This window comes from Schistocerca cancellata, chromosome 2 (genome assembly GCF_023864275.1).
Source record: "Schistocerca cancellata isolate TAMUIC-IGC-003103 chromosome 2, iqSchCanc2.1, whole genome shotgun sequence".
NCBI classification, from domain to species: Eukaryota; Metazoa; Arthropoda; class Insecta; order Orthoptera; family Acrididae; genus Schistocerca; species Schistocerca cancellata.
In genome coordinates this window covers 963,435,076-963,461,098 of record NC_064627.1, presented here as the reverse complement: position 1 = coordinate 963,461,098, position 26,023 = coordinate 963,435,076, and the positions used below count along the sequence as shown (strand labels likewise).

At 39.4% G+C, this 26,023-nt stretch overlaps 1 protein-coding gene across 1 annotated transcript in view; it reads right to left on the bottom strand.

The window, feature by feature from the left end:
• The window catches only part of LOC126162925 (nuclear protein localization protein 4 homolog), a 301,306-nt gene that overhangs the window by 177,539 nt on the left and 97,744 nt on the right, over nt 1–26,023 (bottom strand). Inside the window, exon 5 of the mRNA XM_049919743.1 lies at nt 15,026–15,149. Within this exon, the coding sequence (XP_049775700.1) occupies nt 15,026–15,149 (124 nt within the window). The remainder of the gene's footprint in view (nt 1–15,025; nt 15,150–26,023) is intronic.

Genomic DNA, 26,023 nt, shown 5'->3' with positions numbered 1-26,023 from the left:
AGAGCATTTCACATGCAACTAGTCTTACATTGATGAATTGGAAGCATACATGTAAACTTTTTATCAAAGAGGAGTCAGTCCCAAAAATCAGGACTGCACAACATACCAGTATTTGGTAACCAAAAGAGTTCTGGGTTGGGATGAACCCTGGTATGTCAGAAATACACACACTGCAATAAGATGATGTCATTTACAGAAATTCCAGTCAGATTGATGATTTCAACCTAATAAGATGGTCAACTGTGGATTGTCTCTCCTGGAAACCAAAGTGATTGTGATACAAAAGGCCCTGTGAGTTGAGAATCCACTATAATGATCGGGCTACCATCTGATGAAGCAGTTTTCAGAGCTCATTGGCAAGGCTAATCAAACAGTAGCTGTCAATGAAATTGGGCTTTTGCCTGGCATAAGAATTGGGATGAGGCACTAACCCTACTTTATGAAGGTAAGACACCTTCTGGCCAAATATGGCTGAAGACCCTAAGTACATGGAGACTAAGTCACATTCTGATGCTGTATCATCTGATTATGAATCAAATTGAGGCCTAGGGTCAAATTGTGTAGGAGGAGGAGGAGGAGGAGAAATGGGGAGGGGAGGAGGAAGTTATATTATTCAAGGTTATGGGGAGGAAAGGACAGAGGGATGTCTTCAACCAGTCTTTTGCAGGTTTAGAAGGTAGCCACGTAAGGAGATTGGTTGGTTGGTTGGTTTGGGGAAGGAGACCAGACAGCGTGGTCATCGGTCTCATCGGATTAGGGAAGGATGGGGAAGGAAGTCGGCCGTGCCCTTTCATAGGAACCATCCCGGCATTTGCCTGGAGTGATTTAGGGAAATCACGGAAAACCTAAATCAGGATGGCCGGACGCGGGATTGAACCGTCGTCCTTCCGAATGCAAGTAAGGAGAGGAAGCTGATATCACAAAGTGAGTAGTGACGTGTTCAGTAAGAACTGATGCATCATTAGAAATACCCCATGAAAGAGGAGAGACCTAGAAGAATTGTTGATCTTTGGCTACCCAGTAGACTACAGACCTTGGCTTGTGATGAAGAAACTTATGTTCCAAAAGTGGGAGATGTAGCACTCTCAGAATTCATTCTTCCTGAATTTAATTGGGTAGTGAGCCTTTGCTCATAACCACTTAAAAATGATAAGATGAGTTTGTGAAGGATGTTACTTGAAACATTGCAGGACCCTTCATCGGTTCTGAATAGCTGTTGTAATATCTTTGATCCAGCCATAGTACCAGCCACTAATGAAAGGGGTCCATGTAAAGTGGTATAGCACTACCCGAAATACAGGTGATCAAAGTGGAGAGGTCACTGACAGTTGATACTTTGAAGGGCTCAAAGTGACAACTGAATTGCTTATTACTAAAAGGAGATAACACCTCAAAAATTGGTAGTGCAGAATTTGTTGTTTTGAGTTTCCTGAAAAATAGATGCATCTATTAGAGCTACAACTGGGTGCTGCCTTTGTCTTGCACTTATAGAGAGCAGATTTAATTGTTCAATTGTTTCTAACAGGAGACAACTCCAGGAGCTGCAATGTGTGGTAGGCCTGGAATCATGTGAAAACTGATGAAAGTATATTTCATTGTTATCATGAGGGCTAAGATACGAAAGGTACTAATGAAGTGTGCCACATTCTATACCTATTCCTTGTACCCTAAAACGTAACTACTCGTTCAGCGATGCACGCAGAGGCCAAAATTGCTATCATGTGGCTATAAGAATGTTATTGGTCTTAACACAGACTGTAGCAAATTTGACAAAATCTACCACTATTTCCCCATCAGAGGGCACTATTATCTACCATCTGAGCATGGCTTAGGTGTTGTGAAAATAAAAATTACAAATGTGCAGCTGAGTGCTTATTTCAGATCAGGGTATGCCACATACCACTGAATCCAACCATCAGGATTGCTTTAAAGTTGTTGTTGTTGTTGTTGTAATTATTCTAGTCTTCAGTTCAAAGACTGGTTTTATGCAGCTCTCTATGCTACTCTACCCTGTGCAAACTTCTTCATCTCCGACTAAGTACTGCAACCTACATCTTTCTGAATCTGCCAAGTGTATTCATCTCTTAGTCTCCCTCTATGATTTTTACCCTCTGCACTGCCCTCCAATACTAAATTGATGATCCCTTGCTGCCTCAGAACGTGTCCTACCAACCGAACCCTTCTTCTAGTCAGGTTGTGCCACAAATTCCTCTTCTCCCCAATTCTATTCAGTACCTCCTCATTAATTACGTGATCTATCCATCTAATGTTCAGCATTCTTCTGTAGCTCCACATTTCGAAAGCTTCTTTTCTCGTCTCGTCTAAACTATTTATCATCCATGTGTCACTTCCTCATGTGGCTAAACTCCAGACAAATTGTGAGGTTGAATGAAAAGTAATGTCTCCACCTTTGTTAATTGGGTTTGGATGGGAATATTTTAATAAATCAAACACAGAAACAATCCTTAGAATGTGATCTTTAATTGTCAATATTCAGTTTTCCACATAATCACCAGCCAATTGGATACATTTCTGCCAACGATGAACAAGTTTTTTGAAGCCGTCACGGAAGAAGTCGACACCCTGTTTCTGCAACCACAGTCTCACAGTTCTCCACAGTTCTCTCAATGTCTTCATTAGAAGCATAATTATGTCCCCGCAGATCGTCTTTCATTACCGGGAACAGATGGAAGTCAGAGAGTGCTAAATCTGGACTGTATGGAGGATGCTGTACGGTGGTGAGATTCAGTCTCTGAAGTGTGTGGTTTGGAATTGTCATGCTGCAGGAAAACATTTCCCTTTTCATTTCGGACCCTTCTTAGCCATCATTTCAGAGTTTGCAGCGTTATGATGTAATGCTCTGAATTTATTGTTGTTCCACAATCAGGGAAATCAACATGGATAACACCATCTGTGTCTCAGAACACTGTGGCCATGATTTTTCCAGATCTGCGTCTTGAATTTCTTTTTCTGGGTTGAGTCTTTGTGTCTATATTCCATAGACTGACATTTCGGCTCTGGGTCATAATGGTGTACCCACATTTCGCCTTCTGTCATAATTGAATGGGAAAAGGCGTCACCTTCATTCTCATAAAACAAGAGGAGTTCCTGGCAAATTTCAAGTCTGTGCAATCCAGGGTACCCATTGTGCACAGATCTTCCGATAGTCAAGCAAAGCAATAATGTGACCCACACGTTCTTGTGAAATGCCGATTGTGCTTGCAATTTCTCTCTGAGTGATAAGACGATTGTCCTGAATCAATCTGTCAACATTTTGCTTGTGGAACTCGGTGGTTGCTGTCACAGGCCGTCCAACTTTTCGTTTGTCACACAGGTCAGATGTTCCCGCCTCAATGTCTTTAAACTTACTCGTCCAATAATGCGCAGTACTCACATCAACACAATCACCATAAACTGCTTTCATTCTCTGATTAATCTTCTTTGGGGTGACACCTTCTGCTGTCAAGAATTCAATGACTGCACGTTGCTTAAATTGCATTGACTGATCGTCTGCGCAGGGTTACATACTTCACACTGTAACAACACAACCATTCAATGCTAAAGCTTCCCGCCAACTGGAGCTGTAGAGAAGAGGCTACAGAACAAGCCAGTACCTGCCGCATACCAATGCTGCAAACTGTTGAAGAGTTACGAAGGTGGAGGCATTATTTTTCAGTCAACCCTCTTACTTTCAGAAGAGGCTTCCTGACACTTCAATCTACACTCCATGTTTACAAATTTCTCTTCTTCAAAAATGCTTTCCTTGCCATAGCTAGTCTACAATTTTATATCCCCTCTACTTCGACAATCATCAGTTATTTTGCTCCCCAAAGAGTGTAAGTCATCTACTACTTTAAGTGTCTGCTTTCCTAACCTAATTCCCTCAGTATCACCTGATTTAATTCGACTACATTCCATTATTCTCATTTTGCTTCTGTTGATGTTCATCATATATCCTCCTTTCAATACATTCTGTTCAACTGCTCTTCCAGGTCCTTTGCTGTGTCCGACAGAATTACAATGTCACTGGCAAACCAAACAGTTTTTAGAATGAGATTTTCACTCTGCAGCGGAGTGTGCGCTGATATGAAACTTCCTGGCAGATTAAATCTGTGTGCCGGACCAAGACTCGAACTCGGGACCTTTGCCTTTCGCGGGCAAGTGCTCTACCATCTGAGCTACCCAAGCACGACTCACGCCTCGTCCTCACAGCTTTACTTCTGCCAGTATCTCATCTCCTACCTTCCACTTGCACTTGCCCACGAAAGGCAAAGGTCTCGAGTTCGAGTCTCAGTCCGGCACACAGTTTTAATCAGCCAGGAAGTTTCAAACAGTTTTTATTTCTTCTCCATGGATTTTAATTTCTACTTCAAATTTTTCGTTTGTTTCCTTTACTGCTTGCTCAATATACAGATTGAGTAACACCAGGTATAGACTACAACCCTGTCTCACTCCCTTCACAACACTGTTTCCCTTTCATGCCCCTTGATTCTTATAACTACCTTTTGCTCCCTGTATTTAACCCCTGCCATCTTCATGTCACAGCTTTCTCCAAGTCTACAAATGATAAAAACATAGGTTGGCTTTTCCTTAATTTATCTTCTAAGATAAGTCATAGGGTCAATATTGCCTCACGTGTTCCAACATTTCTACAGAATCCAAAGTGACCTTCCCCGAGGTTGGCATCTACCAGTTTTTCGACTTGTCTGTAAAGAATTCTTGTTAGTATTTTGTGGCCGTGACTTATTAAACTGATAGTTCAGTAATTTTCACACTTGTCAACACTTGCTTTCTTTGGGATTGGAATTAAGTTGTTATTCTTGAAGTCTGAGGGTATTTTGCCAGTCTGATACATCTTGCTCACCAGATGGTAGAGTTTTGTCATGGCTGGCTCTCCCAAGACTATCATAGTTCTACTGGAATGTTGTCTCAATGCTCTGTCAAGTTCTTCATGCAGTATCACATCTCCCATTTCATCTTCATCTATGCCCTCTTCCATTTCATAACACTGCCCTCAAGTACATTGCCCTTGTATAGATCCTCTATATACTCCTTCACCTTTCTGCTTTCCCTTCTTTGCTTAGAAGTGGTTTTCCATCTGACCTCTTGATATTCATACAAGTGGTTCTCTTTTCTCCAAAAGTTTACTTAATTTTCCAGTCAACAGCATCTATCTTACTCCTAGTGTTATATGCTTCCACATCCTTAAATTTGTCCTCTAGCTGTTTCTGCTTAGCCATTTTGCACTTCCAGTCAATTTCATTTTTGAGACGCTCGTGTTCCTTTTTGCCTGCTTCAGTTATTGCATTTTTATATCTTCTTATTTTATCAATTAAATTCAATATCTCTTCTGTTACCCAAGGATTTCTACTAGCCCTTGTCTTTTTACCTACTTGATCCTCTGCTGTCTTCACTATTTCATCTCTCAAAGCTAGCCATTCTTCTTCTATTGTATTTGTTTCCCTGTTCTTGTCAATCATTCCCTAATGCTTTCTCTGAAACTCTCTAGAACCTCTGGTTCTTTCAGTTTATCTAGAGTCAGTCTCCTTAAATTCCTACCTTTCTGCAGATTCTTCAGTTTTAATCTGCAGTTCATAACCAATAAATTGTGGTCAGAGTACATATCTTACAATTTAAAACCTGGTTTCTAAATCTCTGCCTTACCATTATATAATCTATCTGAAACCTTTCAGTATCTCCAGGCTTCTTCCATGTATATAACCTCCTTTCATGATTCTTAAACCAAGTGTCACCTATGATTAAGTTTTGCTTTGTGAAAAAATTCTACCAGGTGGCTTCCTCTTTAATTCCTTAGCCCCAATCCATATTCACCTACTACTTTTCCTTCTTTTCCTTTTCCTACACTCGAATTCCAGTCCCCCATGACTATTAAATTTTTGTCTCCCTTAACCATCCGAATAATTTCTTTTATCACATCATACATTTCTTCAATCTCTTCATCATCTGCGGATATAGTTGGCACATAAACCTGTACTACTGTGGTAGGCATGGGCTTCGTGCCTATCTTGGCTACAATAATGTGTTCACTATGCTGTTCATAGTAGCTTATCGGCGCTCCTACTTATTTATTCATCATTAAACCTACTCCAGCATTACCCTTATTTGATTTCGTATTTACAACCCTGTATTCACGTGACCAGAAGTCCTGTTCCTTCTGCCACTAAACTTCACTAATTCCCACTATATCTAAATTTAACCTACCCATTTCCCCTTTTTAAATTTTCTAGCATACCTTCCTGATTAAGGAATCTGACATTCTCTCTGATCCACAGAATGCCAGTTTTCTTTCTCCTGATAATGACATCCTCCACAGTAGCCCTTGCCCACAGATCTGAATGGGGAACTATTTTACCTCTAGAATGTTTTACCCAAGAGACGCCATCATCATTTAACCATAAGTAAAGCTGCTTACCCTTGGGAAAAATTACGGCTTTAGTTTCTCCTTGATTTCAGCCGTTCAAGGTACCAGCACAGCCAGGCTATAGTGGTTAATGTTACAAGGCCAGATCAGTCAATCATCCAGACCGTTGCCCCTACAACTACTGAAATGGCTGCTACCCCTCTTCAGGAACCACATGTTTGTCTAAATGATAATTAATTGAAATCCTCAGTTGCAAAGAGGTGTTGTTGGTATACCTCGAGGGGGACAGCTGAAATGTGTGCCCCGACCATCTGAGCCACCGAGGACACAGACGAATAGCGCGACTGCAGGGACTTATCCCTTGCATGCTTCCCATGAGACAACATTCCCAACTGTCCACAATCTACATACGTAATGTACCTAATAGGTATCTGCCCACTAAGGTGACTATTCCCGCAAAAGTTCGGGCAACCTGTGCGTATTCGCACAGGTGAAGGTCAATGGCTGGGTAACCTTTAACTATATATAGTTAAACTATACTCTTATGGGATTCATCACCTTAGTGTGCGTGAGTAATGAGTGGATGGACAAATACCTATTAGGTACATTATGTATGTAGATTGTGGACAATTGGGAATGTGGGTCTCATGGGAAGTGTGCAAGGGTAAGTCCAAACAGTCACGTTATTCATCTGTGTCCTCTGTGGCTCAGATGGACAGAACGTCTGCCATGTAAGCAGGAGATCCCAAGTTCGAGTCCCGGTCGGGGCACACATTTTCCGCTGTCCCCATCGAGGTATATCAACAACACCTGTCGGCAGCTGAGGGTTTCAATTAATTATCATTTACTCTGGAGAAGTTGCACGGTCATCAATGGTATCTTTTCTTTCGAGAACAGTTACTATCTTCATACATGTTTGTCTGGCCTCTCAACAGATACCCCTCCGTTGGGGTTGCTCTCTACAGTATGGCTACCTGTATCGGTGAGGCAAGCAAGCCTCCCAACCAACAGCATGGTCCACTGGTCGTGGTTAACGCAGCAAAAACAAGTGAAATAGTGGACTTTAAAACATGGTAGGTCTCTTTATACAAAAGGTTGTTATCTCAGTTGAAAGAATGGGAAGAGGCATAGAAAAGAGAACAAAGTATCATTTTCTGCCCAGCAGTTCCTGCACTATGAGCACTGTTCAGAAAATAAAGGGCAGGTAGTTTATTGGAAAACTCAAAGATCTTACATTTACATTAATGAAAGCCATGACATATTTTCGTAGTAAAAGCACTGGGCTTCCTCAAACAGAGGCATACGATGAGAAAGTTCCCGTAAACACAACAGGAAATAGGATATTGAGAAACTACTGAGTATATTACAGTTCAAACAGTATCTAGCCTTTTATAATCAGCCAAAGCCGTGGACTATCACAGAAGGAGATAGGATGACTGAAAAGTGAATAGCATCTTTTGTAAGATGTAATGTATTCTTGTTTGTATGAACTTAGGACACTATTTTTAACACTTAGCCATAAAGTTAATATTCAGTGGTTTAGGTTTGTGTATGGTAACAATGCATTTGTCCGTGTAATAGTGCGCTCAAGACACATACATCTACTTTAAAGTAAATTACATCTAGTGCACTCAAAATACTATCATTCATTAATTCTACACCTACATGTACAGCTACATCTACATGGATACTCCGCAAATCACATTTAAATGCCTGGCAGAGGGTTCATCGAACCACCTTCACAATTCTCTATTATTCCAATCTCGTATAGTGCATGGAAAGAACAAATACCGATTCTTTCTGTATGAGCTCTGATTTCCCTTGTTTTATCGTGGTGATTGTTTCTCCCTGTGTAGGTCGGTGTCAACAAAATATTTTTGCATTCGAAGGAGTCCTGTATCATTTCAATGACACTCTCTCCCACATTTCACAATAAAACAAAACATGCTGCCCTTCTTTGAATTTTTTTGATGTACTCCATCAATCCTATCTGGTAAGGATCCCACACTGCGAAGCAGAATTCCAAAAGAGGACAGACAAGCGTAGTGTAGACAGTCTCCTTAGTAGATCTGTTACATTTTTTAAGTGTCCTGCCAATGAAACGCAGTCTTTGGTTAGCCTTCCCCACAATATTTTCTATGTGTTCCTTCCAACTTAAGTTATCCATAATTGTAATTCCTAGATATTTAGTTTAATTACAGCCTTTGGATTTGACTGATTTATTGTGTAACCAAAGATTCCTTTTAGCACTCATATGGATGACCTCACACTTTTTGTTATTTAGGGTCAACTGACAATTTTCGCACCATTCAGATATCTTTTCTAAATCTGTTTGCAATTTGTTTTGGTCTTCTGATGACTTTATTAGTTAATAAATGACAGTGTCATCTGGAAACAACCTAAGACTGCTGCTCAGATTGTCTCTCAAATTGTTTATATAGATAAGAAACAGCAAAGGGCCTACAACACTCCCCTGGTGAATGCCAGAAATCACTTCTGTTTTACATAATGACTTTCCATCAATTACTATGAACTGTGACCTCCCTGACAGGACATTACAAATCCAGTCACATAAGTGAGATGATATTCCATAGGCACACAAGCTGCTTGTGTGGTACAGTATCAAAAGCCTTCCGGAAATCCAGAAATATGGAATCAATATGAAATCCCTTTTCAATAGCACTCACCACTTCATGTGAATAAAGAGCTAGTTGTGTTTCACAAGAACCATGTTTTCTAAATCCTTGTTGACTGTGTGTCAATAGACCATTTTCTTTGAGGTAATTCATAACGCTCGAACACAATATATGTTCCAAAATCCTGCTGCATATCGACATTAATGATGTGGGTCTGTAATTTAGTAGATTACTCGTATTGCCTTTCTTGAATATTGGTGTGATCTATCTTTGGGTACGGATCTTTCGTCGAGCAAACGGTTGTATATGATTGTTAAGTATGTACCTAATGCATCAGCATACTCTGAAAGGAACCTAATTGGTATATAGTCTGGACCAGGCTGTTCTTGATTCAAATTCCGGAATATTTACTTCATCTTCTTTTGTGAAGGGATTTTGGAAGGCTGTGTTTAGTAACTCTACTTTGGCAGCACTGTCTTCGATAGTATCTCCACTGCTATCATGCAGAGAAGGCATTGATTGTTTCTGCCGCTAACATACAACCAGAATCTCTTTGGATTTTCTGCCAGGTTTCGAGACAAAGTTTCATTGTGGAAAGTATTATAAGCACCTCGCATTGAAGTCCGCACTAAATTTCAAGCTTCTCTAAAAGATTGCCAATCTTGGGGATTTTGTGTCTGTTTACATTTGGCATGTTTGTTTCGTTGTTTCTGTAACAGTGTTCTGACCCGTTTTGTGTACCAAGGAGGGTCAGCTCCATCGTTTGTTAATTTATTTGGTATAAATCTCTCAATTGCTGCTGATACTATTTCTTTGAATTGAAGCCATATCTGGTCTACACTTATACCTGGAAGGAGTGGAGACTGTCTCTCAGGAAGGCGTCAAGTGAATTTTTATCTGCTTTTTTGAATAGGTATATTTTTTGTTTATTTTTGGAGGATTTGGGGGTTACAATATTCAATCTCGCTACGACAACCCTGTGTTCACTAATGCCTGTATCCATTTTGATGCTCGTTATCAACTCAGGATTATTTGTTGGTAAGAGGTCAAGTGTGTTTTCACAACTGTTTACTATTCGTGTGGGCTCATGAACTAACTGCTCGAAATAATTTTCAGAGAATGTGTTTAGCACAATTTCGGATGGTGTGTATCTCCGGAATTAAACATGTATTTTTGCCAACATCTCGAGGTTAAATATAAGTCACCACCTACTATATTTGTACGAGTCGGGTACGTGTTTGAAATCAAACTCAAGTTTTCTTTGAACCTTTCAGCAACTGTATCACCTGAATTGGGAGGTCAGTAAAAGGATCCAATTATTATTTTATTCCAGTTGCCAACAATGACCTCTGCCCATACTAACTCACAGGAACTATCTACTTAACTTTTGTGACAATATAAACTACTTCTAACAGTAACAGACACGCCACCGCCAATCGTGTTTAGCCTACCTTTCGGAACACCATTAGGTTGTTCTCAAAAAGTTTGGCTGAGCTTACCTCTGGCTTTAGCCAGCTTTCAGTGCCTATTACAATTTGAGCATCAGTGATTTCTGTTAGCATTTGGAGCTCTAGCAATTTCCCAACACAGGTACAACAATTTACAATTGTTATACTGATGGTTCCTGAATCTACGTTCTTCCTGTGTTCGGCCTGCACCCTTTGTGACTGAAGTCCTTCTTGTGTTTTCTTGGGAGCCTCTAACCTAAAAAAAAGCTGCCCAGTCCATGCCACACAGCCCCTGCTACCTGTGTAGCTGCCTCCTGCATATAGTGGACACCTTACCTTTTCAGCAGAACCCAAAACCCAACCCCAACGTAATTTAAATAACTGGTTTAAAATATATTTGCTTCCTCATTTATTGCAACAAATGGAGAACTCCAAGTGACAAAAATCACCATAGCAGCTACAAATATTTCAAACTAGGTAATATTATTCTTACACATTTCAGAAAATAAGCTGTTTCAAATGGTAGAATGAAATTGGTCATTAAGTTATTGAACATGGTTAGATGTCTTGTACCAAGTGCTGCAGGACACTGTGGGCAGTACAATAGTGGGTAAAAGAACTGTCAATGGGAAGACACAGATCAAAATCAGAAAGAAGTTGGTAAATTAGAAGGCCTCTATCAGACAACATGGTGATGTGCGTTGAAGTCCCTGGGATCTGGGGGTCGGGGAAATATGGGGTGGAGGGGGAGGTGGGCTGACAGATTAAGGTGGTCATTTCAAGATACATGTGTGCCCCACTTGGGAGTAAACAGACATTGCAAATGGTAATCTCTTGGGTCATTCATATTTGCAATGCCATCAAAACCATTGTCGCAAATGGGGGGATCCACTCACAGACATATGTGGGAACAATGTACAGACCCCTCCAGATGCTTTCTCATGGTGTATGGTTCCAAAAGAAGGCAAAGTAACAGCGTAGGGTTGGAGAATGGTCTTCAGTGAATGTGGTTCTTGGAGAATAACACAGGCAGCAACACAGGACATTAGTTACTGCAGTTCTGGCTGATGACAGTAATATCCATTGTAGTTCTGCTGAATTATCAAATTAGGCATGTCCTGATTAGGCATGAAGGGGCCAAGAGAACAAGTCACACTCCAGGACCACCGAGGGGTAAAACAATGTTGACAAAATTAGGTTCTGAGTCTGATGGTGTGAAGGGATCTGGCACCTCGAAGATCACCAGGCCTTCCGCTGAGATTTCTTCTTTTTCTTCTTTACTATGTCAAGAGGCTTATTTGCTGTAAGGGCAGGAACTGAGGAGTGAACGGCCCTGAGGCCTGCACACTGGGCTCTTTCAGGCACGGGTTACTTATCAGTAGATTTCCAGAAGAGAAGAGTGGGACATGCCTGAGCTACAATGTCTTGACCATCTTGTGGACAGCATGTCAAGGAGGATACAAGCACGTTACAATGCACTGACTGGAGCAATATGGCACAAAATGTCATCAAGTAGCTGACTTTGCTTTCACAGGTGTGTATGTCTGTGCTCTTTTCAAAAGATTGCCTGTAATTTGGTTACTGTTCTGTGTTTATTTCCAACTATAAGTTTCTTTTCTGCTTATTACATCATTATCTCCAAGTTCTGAACCCAAACCCCAGACATTAGTAGATATGCAGGATGTCCAAAACGTTTTTGCACAATTTATAGGTCAATGCTATTATTTCCATTACACTTCCTTATGGCAGTGCAAAATTCAAAATAGAAAGAGGAGACAGTAGAAAAGAATCCATATCGCCAAAACTATTTCAGCATCTTGTAGATTCTTAAACTCAGTATGTGTTAACGAAACATATCTGAATCGTCTTAATTCTGATGATAAAATTGTATCATTTGTATCTGGTACAGATAAGACTTCAACAACTAATGGAAGAACTCAATAGACTAAGTTTCAGAGTAGACCTGAAAACCAGTATCAAATCAGTCAAACAGTTGCAGGTATCATGGTTTATTAACAAACCTTGAGCATGGTTTCAACACTTGTAAAATTTTCTTCTGCAGAAGTACATGAATCTATTGAGGAAATCTTTACATCATAATTAAAATGAATTATAAGGTGTAAAGGATGTACAAAACCACTGAGTAAAGATATAATAAACAGAAATTACTTGCACATAAAATCACATATTGGTGACAACGAATTTCAGAGCAAATAAGTTCATGTCAAGCAACATGGTATGTGTGGCCATCAGTAAAACCAAATAAAATCAATTAAAAAATATTCACACTGGAGATGGACTAAGCATAAAAGTCTTCATATTAAAATGTACATGGAATTATGTGGCTGGTGGCATGGTGCCAATTCAGAATCCTAAATGAAATAATTGTACACTCACTACGTCAGTGACATACTTTTTGTCTTTCATGGTAACAACCAACAACTAAGTTTGTTGTTTAGCACTTTCAACATATTTCATGATAGAATATACATAATTTTTTCCACATCTCTTCCTAAACTATTGTATGGGCAAGAACCACCTACCTATAAAGGGATGGGGGTGGGAGGGAAAAAGGAGTCTATCCCAACATGCATGAATACCTTACACTTTAGTCATCAAGTATTTGAGAATGAGGGCACTTAGAGACTTATAACAAACTTTATATATGGTTTAAAACACTAACGAAACATTTTCTTGCTGATTACCCCCACAAAATAATGAAAGGAAAATTGTTTATCGTTTACTACACTTACATTGTTCATGTAGTAAAACTGCCGCATGGGGCATGAAGTTTTAATTTATTACTTTTTCATTACTAATTGTATTCATGACACATTTTGCAGACTGTATTCACATACATCACTTAATGTACCAGAAAAATTATAGCATTGTACAACATACAGATCAGGAGAAACGAGATCAAATACAGAGATGGACACAGCAGAGACAGGGGGAAGGAAGAAAGAAACAGAGAGAGGGGAGGAAGAGGAGATGAACAGACAGAGGGGGACGAGGAAATAGACAGAAAAAGGAAGAGGAGGACATGGACAGAGAAAGGAAGGAGGAGGAGATGAACAGGGAGAAGGGGGAGGAGGAGGAGATGGAACTGGGAGAGAGGAATTGGACAAAGGGGGGAGGAGCAGATGGACGTAGGGGGCAGAGTAGCAGATTTACAGAGGGGGAGTGGGGGGAGGGTTAAGAGATGGACTAATAAAAATTTGGAATAGATACATACCTCAGCAATGCAGGATACTCAGCTAGTAAGTTATATATTGAAAAGAAGATAGCACAAATCAACACTGAAGTCATTCAACCAGTTGACAAATTTTTGTGTTTAGTGTAATTGGCAACAATTAATGGATGAACAGGAAAATTAACAGAAGAGTAAAAAACGACATGTTTTGTCTTTGTGAAGTTAAATAGTTTTCCAAACTAAGCTTCTGATGTGCCTGAAATGGAGAGGTCATTACATGTATATTATCAGTTTTGACTTACTGCAGTGAGACTTAACGAGAAACTACTGAAATGCTAACGGCTGCTCAGCAAGCAAAGAGCATGATGCTTGTTGGAAATAGCTACGAGAAAAAGGAAAACAAAGAAATAAACTGAGGAACAGACTGGAGTGGACTTCTCAACTATGGCTCTCATGAGGGAAGGAATATTTATGTTAGAAAGTCCAATGATGATGGTATCAAGAGATATGGAGCACAAGCTCAGATTAGGGAAGGATGAAGAAAGAAATCATTCATGAACTTAGAAAGGAACTATCTCAGCATTTGCCTTTAGTGACACAGAGAAACTAAAGAACACCTGTATATGGTCGGTCATACAGGGATTTGAACCTCCATCCTTCAAAATGCAATGCCATTACTACAATGAAAATGAAGTGAAGATGGATGGGTCATACAGCTACACAAAAATAATACCAAAAGTTGATCAAATTCGTTTACAGACAGTAGGTATAAATCAAGATTAGCAACCAAATACAACTGAACAGAAGAGCATAAACATGCCCAAAGAATGAAGTAAGTTTGAATGCAGAATCAAACAAAGCTCACTGGCAAATGCAACATGACTTTATGTGATCTGAATCAGGCCTCATGAGTAGACAATAAAAAGAATAAGCAAACAGCAGAAGAATTGACTTTAATTCACAAGTCTTAATGATGGACAAAGGCAAATGTAATAATTCACTCAGCAATTCAAGTTTGGACAACAACCCACGAGCAGCCATACAGAAAAATATGTAGGATAGGGAAGCCGCTGCCTCACATGAGGTGACCATCTTGCTTTCTTGCCTCTTTACTGTTCTCTGCTTAGGCAAGAAAGCAAGACTGTTACCTCATATAATGGTTTCCACAGTTATTACAAACAAATTATACAAGAAAACAATAAAAACAGAGAAAACAAAAAACGTAAAATTCACTTTCTTCTTGTTTATAAGAATAAAACTGGAATGAAATGAAACACAACCCAGCTAACACATTAAAACAATGTAAGAATAAAAAAATATATGATAAACATCTGATATATAATTATAAACTTTCAATGATACTAACCTGTCGATTCAAGGTAATGGCATTTGGCTGACATTTTGAGCAAATACCCTTAGGCCAAGGTGGATGATCTTTGCAACCAGCCCTGATTCGACAGCTAATATCCTCCAGGTTTACAAATTTACCCCTACAAAAACAAAGGACAACCATTTAGATGGTGTGAATGATCTTAAAACAAAAACAACAATAATATTAATAATAATGAATACAAAGTTGAGACTTAATATGTCTCTAAGAAATAATATCATGTGATTAATAATAATAATAATAATACAATTTTAAACATGGTTGTGTGACAACAACAGTACAAGCACATCAGTTGGCTGTTATTATTACAGCACAACATAAATACAACTTTAGGTCACCAGTTAAAGACTTTACAAAGTACTGGCACAAGTTTCAGTGGTAGACATAACTGTATTTAGGCAATATTGTGGGCAGTGGGAGATAGTGATCAGAACGAACTCCACAAAACAACCATGTGAGAAAACATACATCCTCTCTTTTGCAGTGTGTAATGTGCAGTGATGTTGATACTATGTGTCTTGTAAGCTGGACTTCGAGTTTTTTAAGAATTGACATAGTGTCGAAAGACTCTTTACTACACAATGGCACAGTGTTTAATGAATGGACACATTTTATACCACTTTTAAGATGTTCTGGAATGTACACAGCATGACAAAATTGTTAGTGGTTTAACCACATCTGTAAATGGCAATAAACTGCTGAAACCGGTAATGTGAATGTTGTAATTACAAATTGATCTTGAAGTAATAAATAATTATTATGGACATTAATGACACAAACTCACTGTGTTTCTGCTATGGTATTTCTAACTATTGCACACTAAGTGTGATACAAAATAGATTGTACTGTGAGCTGACCTTGTGTTTCATGAGACCTTAACAAGACATGATGTAAGAAGTTCCTGGCAAAGCAAATTGTACTACTGACATGCATATATCTGACGTCTTCCAATTAAACCACATTATGTGCTCTGCAAAGCTGGGTTTTTAATACAAGAGGTAAAAAATTGTTGGATGTGATTAGACATGCTTGAAGGAGACAGTGAAAGTTATTAGCCACAGGAACATGAAAGTTAGCAACATCTTGGGTGGTCACCGCCTACAAGTGTCTCTGTAACACAAAATTATTTTCACATGTTTCAAACTGTTAATCTCTATTTAGGTTAAGGCAACAGATTTATAAAATAAAAAGAGGCAGTATGATCTCCCCTTTATTTATCAACAATTACAGGTACAAATAACAAAAGAATGGAAAGATATAATATATCTAAAAACAAAGATGATGTGACTTACCAAACGAAAGCGCTGGCAGGTTGATAGACACACAAACAAACACAAACATACACACCAAATTCAAGCTTTCGCAACCAACGGTTGCTTCATCAGGAAAGAAGGAAGGAGAGGGAAAGACGAATGGATCTGGGTTTTAAGGGAGAGGGTAAGGAGTCATTCCAATCCCGGGAGCGGAAAGACTTACCTTAGGGGGAAAAAAGGACAGGTATACACTCGCGCGCGCGCGCACGCACGCACGCACGCACGCACGCACACACAAGCAGACATTTGTAATGGCCAAACTCTTTGCCTTTACAAATGTCTGCTTGTGTCTGTGTATGTGCGGATGGATATGTGTGTGTGTGTGCGCGCGCGCGGGAGTGTATACCTATCCTTTTTTCCCCCTAAGGTAAGTCTTTCCATTCCCCGGATTGGAATGACTCCTTACCCTCTCCCTTAAAACCCAGATCCTTTCGTCTTTCCCTCTCCTTCCCTCTTTCCTGATGAAGCAACCGTTGGTTGCAAAAGCTTGAATTTGGTGTGTGTGTGTGTGTGTGTTTGTTTGTGTGTCTATCAACCTGCCAGCGCTTTCGTTTGGTAAGTCACATCATCTTTGTTTGTAGATATATTTTTCCCACGTGGAATGTTTCCCTCTATTATATTATCAAAAGATATAATATGATATCTCTGACTGGTTTATATTTACTTTTTATTTTAGGGGATGAGATAACACTTGGTCACAAGTCAAGATTAGGTGTTTTGTGTATGATAGATTTATTAATAGTGCATAACAATGTTTCATTCTGACAGTGTGTTAATTCTGTAAATATTAGCTGTTCCAGTTTACTGCATTGTATTCACCTTTCGACAATCTCCAGACAAATGATCAGGGTAGTAAGTATTATATTCAAATGTTTTACGTTTTTATGTTATACTTTCTGACATGTTCCACACCCACAAGAACCATCTCATTTTTGGGTTTATGGAACAAAAACTGAATCTAATCTAATCTAAAGATATGAGTGTGTGGAAAGAAACTGTCTTACAGTTGTTCCACGTGTAATGCACCTAGCTTAACACAACTGTTACAAAGCAAAGTCTTCACAAAATGCTTTATTGATTTATCTTTCATTTCTTATTCTTTAGATTTAACCAATCCAGTCTATTTTAAGTTTGTAAAGATTAAGATGTACCTCAAGGAACAGCATCTTTAATTTGTTTTCAAAATGTAGATCCACTTATAGAATGAAGATAATTGTGAAAATTTAACTAATGATATATTTCATTCTGTTATACCACAGTAAACTGAATCCATTTGTCAGCAGAGGTACAAACATTAATGGGAAATATGAGGAAGGCTAATGCATGTCAATGTACTTTAAAGTCAAACTGCTTTATGTTAACACAGTAACTGAAAATCATAGGTGAACCTAAAACAATGGTATGAGGAAAGACAAACAATCACCATACAGAGGAATCACTGAGGTGCACAGATACATAAATCAGTTGTTGATAATGGGTCAGTTACACAGTGTGCCCAGTAGGGAGAGTAGTAGTCTTAAATGACATGGCTGAGTGAATGTCAAAGAGGTGATAGCAAGAGAAAAGGAAAGTGCTGGGAGAGGCAGGGATGAGACTGTGTGGAGTTGAGGGGCGCAATGAAAACAGTCCGACGAAGGATACAGGTTCACAATTGAGGTGGAGGTCCAACAGAGTAATGATACAGAGACTAAAAATATAATTAAATTAAAAATGAAAAGTATTACGTTAATAGAAAGAGGAGTGGGAAAGAGGGGTGGAGAGGCAAAAGACAGAAGAGGAGGGCACAGGTAGGAGGTGTATTAAAGATAGAGGTCAAGCAGGTTATAGGATTAAAAGATGTGTTAAATCAAAACTTATCACCCCTAAAATTTAGGGAAGTTCTATTTTGGGGGAATATTCAAATGGCATGCATTATGAAGCTATGGTAAAGCCTGTCTTTATAAGTCTGTTCTGTCAGTTCTGAGAAGGAAAATATCTTCTTTCCACAATGTAGAGCAATCTTAAATAATCTTCTAAGTCTCAAAATAATTTTTCAAGATTGTTTTAATGTTTCAATTAATGTTTACCCAGATTTATGAAAAAATAAATAAATAAACTTCCACAATAATTCATGTGAAGTGGGGGAAGGGGATGGGGCACAGGGGGGTAGGGGGTAGGTGTAGAATACACATGTATTAAGTTATGATGGTGTGACAGAAAAGTTTTATAGTGAGCAGCCGGAATATTAACATATTTTAATATTAAATTTAAATACAATGTTGCTGTGCATAAACATACAGCACAATGCGACAAATTACTGCAGTACATTTTTGTACTCTTCAATGAACTAATTCAACAGTAACATCAGCATCTTGGATGTTCCCTTTACAACAATCAATAATATTGAACCCTGTGAATAGCTCTGAATTTTAAGCGATTATTTGCTCCTATTTTTTTTTTTTTTTTTTAGGAAAAAAGAAAGACTTAGTTGTATGTTATCATTTGTTACCATTTCTATGCTTACCCATACTTTGAATTTTAAAGAAGGTGAATGATCATGTTTTTTCTGATAGGTTCTTCACTGAAACTTCCTGGCAGATTAAAACTGTGTGCTGGAGCGGGACTCAAACCCCAGGCATCTAACTTTGGCAGGCGAGTGCTCTACCAAATGAGTTACCTAAGCACATCTCACAACCCATCCCTAAAGTTTCACTTCTGCCTGCACCTCATCTCCTACCTACCAAACTTCAAACAAGTTCACCTGTGTAACTTGCAGGACAAGCACTCCTCGAAGAAATGATACTGCGGAGACATGGATTGTTTTCTGCTCTCAGGCAGTTTTGTATTCTCAGAATTGATTATATGAGGGGTGAATTTTTGTTGATAGTTACTGGCTCTGAGCACTATGGGACTTAACATCTATGGTCATCAGTTGATAGTTACTGTCTAAATGTTCCTTACGAGTACTTTCTGTAAGCGTCTAAGAGTCTTGTGAGGACAGATGCCAGAAGTGTTTACACACAGCAGGTTGAGAGTGTCTGTGAGAGCAGAGAGATCACACCCTGTGAGATTTTTCTGTCGTAGTTTTCGGTGTGAAGGAAGAGGTTGTGATGGAGGAGCATCACGGTGCACCTGCAGTTTTAATACTTTTAGTGGCAAAGAAAAAATGTATATGATCACCTTCATGTTGGATATGATAGTAGATTAGGTGCAGGGTGATTTTGGAGCATGCAAGAACCTCGTTGTAGAGCTTGTGATGTAAAATCGACAATACAAAAATTTTACAAGAATGACAGCGAACGAGATGGAAGAAATACTCATTACTATTGGACACAAAATTGCCAATCTACATACTATTAAGCATAAATCCGTTAGTGTTAAGGACAGGTTGCTTGTGACACTGATATTTCTAGCATCAACTATGTTTATTCTCTTTAATATTTGGTAAAATAACAGTTACAATTAAATAACCTTACACCAATTTCATCTTGATATCCATAGATGCTCAAAAGCCGAATAGGGCAGATGCCTGATATATGAGGCATTTCTGGACATATATTTACTTCAATATTTTTAATTGTACCATTATAAGGAGCCACTTGTAAATTCCTGAAGGTCTGTTCCCTCAACACCCAATATAATAATATAATAAAAAATAATACATGATAAAAATTTACAGAAATGGTACAGCAGTATTTTTTGAAATTAAATGGCAATTTTTCAAGTTTCAAAACAACTACTTTCAAACACAACTTCACTTGTTCCTCTACCTTAATAAATCTATGCTATAAAACTACTTTTCCTGATTCCTTGGAGTGTGCTTATTCTGGCAAGCTTCTTCAGTGTACATATACTTACTTCTTATGTCAGTTCCTGTAGTCCAGTAACTATACATTCTATAATGCTGACCTTTCCTCGTACAAACTAATCAAATGCCCAGCTTCGTCCTAAGTCCACTTCCTGGCAGCTTTCTTCATTACTTTTTTTGCCTCACATCACTGACATTCACACACAATGTGTATCAATAGTGACAGAAGTGTCAACTGTGTCAACAATGCCAGTACACATTTATAGAGCAACTCGTTCCAGTGTCGATACACACAGCAGGTAGTGTGCTAGTCTTTCATTCATATTTTCACATTAACATGGGGTTTAGTCTCTTTGGTTACAATTTTATTTTCATTTGTTAATTTTATATAATATGTGTATGATATTTTTATATGTTATTTGCTGAGTAGTACTGTTTAAGTCTAGAACTTTTGAAACAGGTTAACTGCTCATGCTGTTCATTTAAGAGGTAAAATGGCCGATTTCTTTGCTGAGAAACATGCCTTGACCAATATATATATATTTTTTCTAATGGCTCAAAACATGCTGCTTCATGGGTACTTTTATTTAATGCATATTTGAGTGTGGCCAAATATATTACCCAGATGTGACAGTGGACAAAATGCGAAATACAGCACTAATCTGGGACACAATATGGCCGCTCAGTACCCACTGAGTACTCTCTGTTCTCCTCACAATGTCCATGTAGTTTTCCTTGTCCGAGAGCTATGGTGAGCAGCTCTTGAGAGATGAAGGTTGCTGTCTACATGAGAGGTCTACACTCGCAGGAGTGACTATGGGAGATCTTGCCCCACTCTCCGACACTGCTGGCAAACTGACTCTGCGCTGTTTACACAATACTAATTGCTCCCAAAAGCTGAGAGTGAAAAACTCATGTGTATAGCTAGGTGTAGCCATAACATGAAGGATTGTTCCTACAATGAATTTTCGAACTGCAATGGAGTGCGCAGGCATTAAATTTCCTGGAGATTAAAACTGTGTGCCAGACTGGGACTGAAACCTAAGAATTTGGTAAAAAACTTGCCCATGAAAGGCAAAGCTCTATGGTCTGAGTCCCGGTCTGGCACATAGTTTTAATCTGCCAGGAAGTTTTATATCAGTGCACACACTGCTGCAGAGTGAAAATTCATTCTGAGTTCTCAGTTGTTTGATACAGACAAGTTGTTACAGCCACTTAGCAATATCCAAGAACAACAGACCTAGTTCTATTTAGCATCTACTTCAAGTTAATTTATCATACTGAAATATGAGGTGGCCTGGAAGGGGGGGGGGGAACATATTCAACCGGTAAAAAAAATGTAGCTGCAAGTTCCATCACTAAGGGAAGTTAGTCTACAAGTTCATGCTTCAATTTGCAAAGGGGCTTAATGTTCTTCCTTTGTATTGATTAAAATGTTCACGTACTTTTGCTACAGCAGATCATAAAGAACAGGCAATATGTAAGAAGAGGTATTTTTTTCTTTTAAAGAGAATCCATAATTGAAATTAACAATGGTGAAAGAGGTATTTGAAGGAGACCATCAAAATCAAATGCAAGGATACAAGTCAAAAGTCCTGTCTACAAAGGCATTCATCAGCTAACTGTTGAATTTTGAGAGATGAGAGATAATTTCTTTGTTGCAGAGCACATGTCGGTCCATTTTATCAGAATGAATGAGTATGAAATACTTTCTTGTGAAATTTGTGCTGCAGACCTAAGGAAAAAAACCTACATGATTCTGTCCTGTGAATTGGAGGATCAATTAAAAAACGTGGTACGTGATGGTGATCTGCCCCCCCCCCCCCCTCCAAAAATTTGTGGTTAATAATGAGACATGGTGCTTCACTTATAACCAAGCAATCAAACAACTGTCACTCATGTGGAAAACAATGTCAATGGGGCCAAAAAATACATGTCATGTAAGAACATTAGTGAAGATATTCACTAGCTTCTTTGGTAAATGGATTGTACACAATGAATTTGTTCCATCAGCACAAATTGTTGATCAAATTTTCACCAGAATGTTCTGAAGAGGCTACATGGAAACTGTTATGCAAATGCATATACAACGGCGGGCAGAAATGGCTGAAGCATCACGATAAAGCCACTGTCCACACCACTCTGCAAGTTCAATAGTTCTTGGCAGAAAACAACGGGGCAGTTGTTCCTCACTCTCCCTAACGACTTAAACATACTTTTTGTTACAACTACATTTGAATAAGCAATTGAAAAGTTGTAGTTTTGCTGATCACAATGAAAGGGGGGGGGGGGGGGGGGGCTGATCATCAGTAACACACCAACAGGAGATTTCCAAAAATATTTCTGGTTGTGGAAAAGTTTTTGGGAAAAGCAAGTTAATGGATCAATAGAATCAATTTCATAAACGGAAACTGTGTCTGGCACCATAGCATACTCGCAGTGTCTAGTCTTTCAGCTATTTCTGCAGGAGGACATCAAGGCAACTCAAGAGGCAGGCTGCTAGATTTGTTACTGGTAGGTTTAAACAACACGTAAGTGATATGGAGATGCTTCAGGAACTCAAATGGGAATCCATGGAGGAAAGGCGACATTCTTTTCGAGAAACACTATTGAGAAAATTTAGAAAACCGGCATTTGAAGCTGACTGCCAAATGATTCTACTGCCACCAACATATATTGCACGCAAGAACCACAAAGATAAGACATGAGAAATTAGGGCTCATACTGAGGCATAAAGACAGTCATTTTTTCCCTCACTCTATTTACAAATGGAGCAGGAAAGGAAATGACAAGTAGTGGTACAGGGTACCCTCTGCCATGCACCATACGGTGGCTTGCGGAGTACCTATGTAGATGTAGATGTAGATGTACCACAGCAACAAGTAGCCTTTGGAGAAGAGCATCTGTGTTTGTTTATTTTCCCCTGCACAGTCTGTTTTGTTTCCCAACTTACACTGTGTGAATGAGTATATGGGCGAATGTATTTTGGAGGTCCCTTTGGTATGTCCAGAGTTTTCACAGACCACTGATGTCTCAGTGCCAACTTAACTTATAGATGGGCACTGCTGAAACCAGAGAGCTTTGTCAGCAGCCAAGGGGTGGCAGTCTGCTTCTGCACAGCACAGGTGGACAGTTGGTAATAGTAATGGGTATCTCCCCCTAGCCTGTGTGTGGAGTGGACACTCTTGGACAAGAGAACTACAGGTTACTCTTCCATTGCACCTGGTAAGTTGTCGATGCATTTTTAAGGTGCTCCTCTGAAACCATGGACCAAGGTTTTAGTATCCCCATCACAGACACTGAGATGGGTGCAAAGGATATGAAATGGTTATTGCAGCAGAACAGGACAAAACGCTGCGCCTGAACCATGGCATGGGCAGAACCACAGACCCAGGTGTTTACCTGCTGGCAGTAATAGGGATGGCTTAGCAATTCTAACACTGATTTCAATGCCCGCAGACGAAGACTTTGCCTCGCACAGTGCTCTCTTTATTTCCACGTGCTCAGCTATCAGTCGCTCACACTGGTCGCGTGTTGTTTTTTTTCTTCACGCTTGATCTCTACACTGTGTTCAGACTCTTTGCTCCATTGTAGATTGATTCACACATCAAGATTCGTTCCCTATTCTGTGGTTCAGCTCCCTGGCATGTAGTCGCCCACCATCAGCTAGTATAGTTACATCATTCATGCTGACACTGACCACACTGCGACTTTGTCACAGCCACTCTGATACTAAAGTGGCAATTACAGATGTTCTTACATGTGCAACATTCTTTTTAAAAATTGTAGCCACCATGGATCTAGCATTTTTTTCAATGCTGGAAGAGCAGGTAGCTCCAGAAGCAGCAACAAAAACTGCAGCAGGAGCAGGTACAGTAACTGGTTGCAATGGTACCCAACAGTTACTACTGAGTGGTTCCTCTTCGAAACAGCACCCAACACAAGCAAACCAGTTGCATGTCTACATGTGGTTGCTCATACCTTAGGTTCTTGGGCTATGCACAGCTTTATATAAAAAAGAATAGCTCGATGTAGTCAAAGGGTAGAGCCACACGTCTGCTCTCATTCTTCACAACTAATTCACTGCACATAGTAACCTGTAGCTGTGACCCTGCAGTCAAATAGTCTATGCATTGGCTAGAACTGCAAGTTAATAAAATACACAGAAATATAAAACAAAAGACAAATGAATAATTTAATAAAAAGGGTTCTACTCTAATGTCTGTAAATGATGTAGATGACAGAGAACTAAGCTTAATAATGTTAATTCAAGAAAAAACACCTCAAATAAATGGGAAGTGGTCCTACGATATTCAATGAAAATAGTCAGAAAATAATCTTATCAAATGCAGTAAAGTTACATTGAGAGCATTATGGGAATGATAGGAAAGTCTCCAAACTAAATAGGCATCAAAGACTCATGAAATCTAAGTCCATTTCATGATCACAATACACGAAAGATTGTCCAGCTCAAAATGATGATTCACAAATTAACACATGTGATACACAGAATAGTTACTCATATTCTGTCCATTATCATTTCTGTAAATCAAGTGGTAAAAGTTCAAGTCCTACTGTGGAGCACATTCAGACCCCTCGAAATATAAAAGTCCCTTCAAAAATCAGAATATTATAGCAGCCGTCCCCTTCCAGAAACAATGAACTATAATACTGAACGATGCACATTACTCTATGCAGGTCTGCCTTCTTCCAGAACTTGCCGCCAAGTGTCCCGAATGGCTCCCTTGAGCTTATCACTCAAATATTCCCAGTCTCCAGCAGTGTATGTGTGTGTGTGTGTGTGTGTGTGTGTGAGTTTTTTTGGTGTTTACAGGCAATCAATGGTAAGGTTATCAGCTTATACGCATTGGAGAAATGCGACTGGCTGACCACTTAAAAAATACACAGGTGAGCCAGTCATTCTGTGAACACATTAAAACTATTCCCCTAAAATCTTGGGAAAAATACTGGACAATTCACAAAACTTTAAAACTCGAACCACATTCATTTGAACATTACTTAAAACAGGGGGCACATCCGGTGGCAAATCTGCCGCTGCCCGCTGATTGGAAAATAAAACATAGTCCAAAACATGTGGCACACTGTGATCTGTATGCCACAAGCACCACACATTGGAGGGTTCTCTAGCCGGAGCACGAAGCCATGCATTATAGAGCTGTGGCCAATGTGAAGATGAGTATGAAAGACCTTGTCCCATTGGTGTAGCTGGGAGGATGTATGCCACAGCTAAGTTGTGCACTTCACTACATGGAGCTTATTGTCAGTCAATTCGGGCCACTCATCTTCCCATCGATGCATGAATTTGTACCTCAAATAGTGAGGGCAAGTAGGGGGATGGGGATGGCACACTGACACAAACTGAGTGTCACAACATGCCTCTTTGGCTGCTAGATCCGCCCATTTTTTCCCCGCAGTACCCATGTGCCCTGCTACCTAGCAGAAAGACATCTCCTTCCCCAGTCTTTGTGGTTGGAGGAGGGCATCCTGGATATTCTGAATTACTTTATCTGCTGTGTAGAAACGTTGGAGAGGGTGAAGGCCACTCACAGAATTGGAACACACAAGAAATTTAGTGCTGGAAGAATGTCTCATCTGCTCCAGTGCCACAAGATTGCATATGATTCTGCGATGAAGACAGTAAATTCTTGATGCAGTTGGACTTCAAAGATACGATTCGGGAAAGCAACGGAACAACCAATGGAGTCTCCCTGCTTAGACCCATTTGGAAAGACAGCTACCTAGTTGTGGTGGTCCTATAAAATGTCAGAAAATATTACATTAAAAACAAAAGTACAAGTGCAATCTCTCCTGTACTGCACTAAATCTAAAATTACGCTGGACCTCTGTAATAAA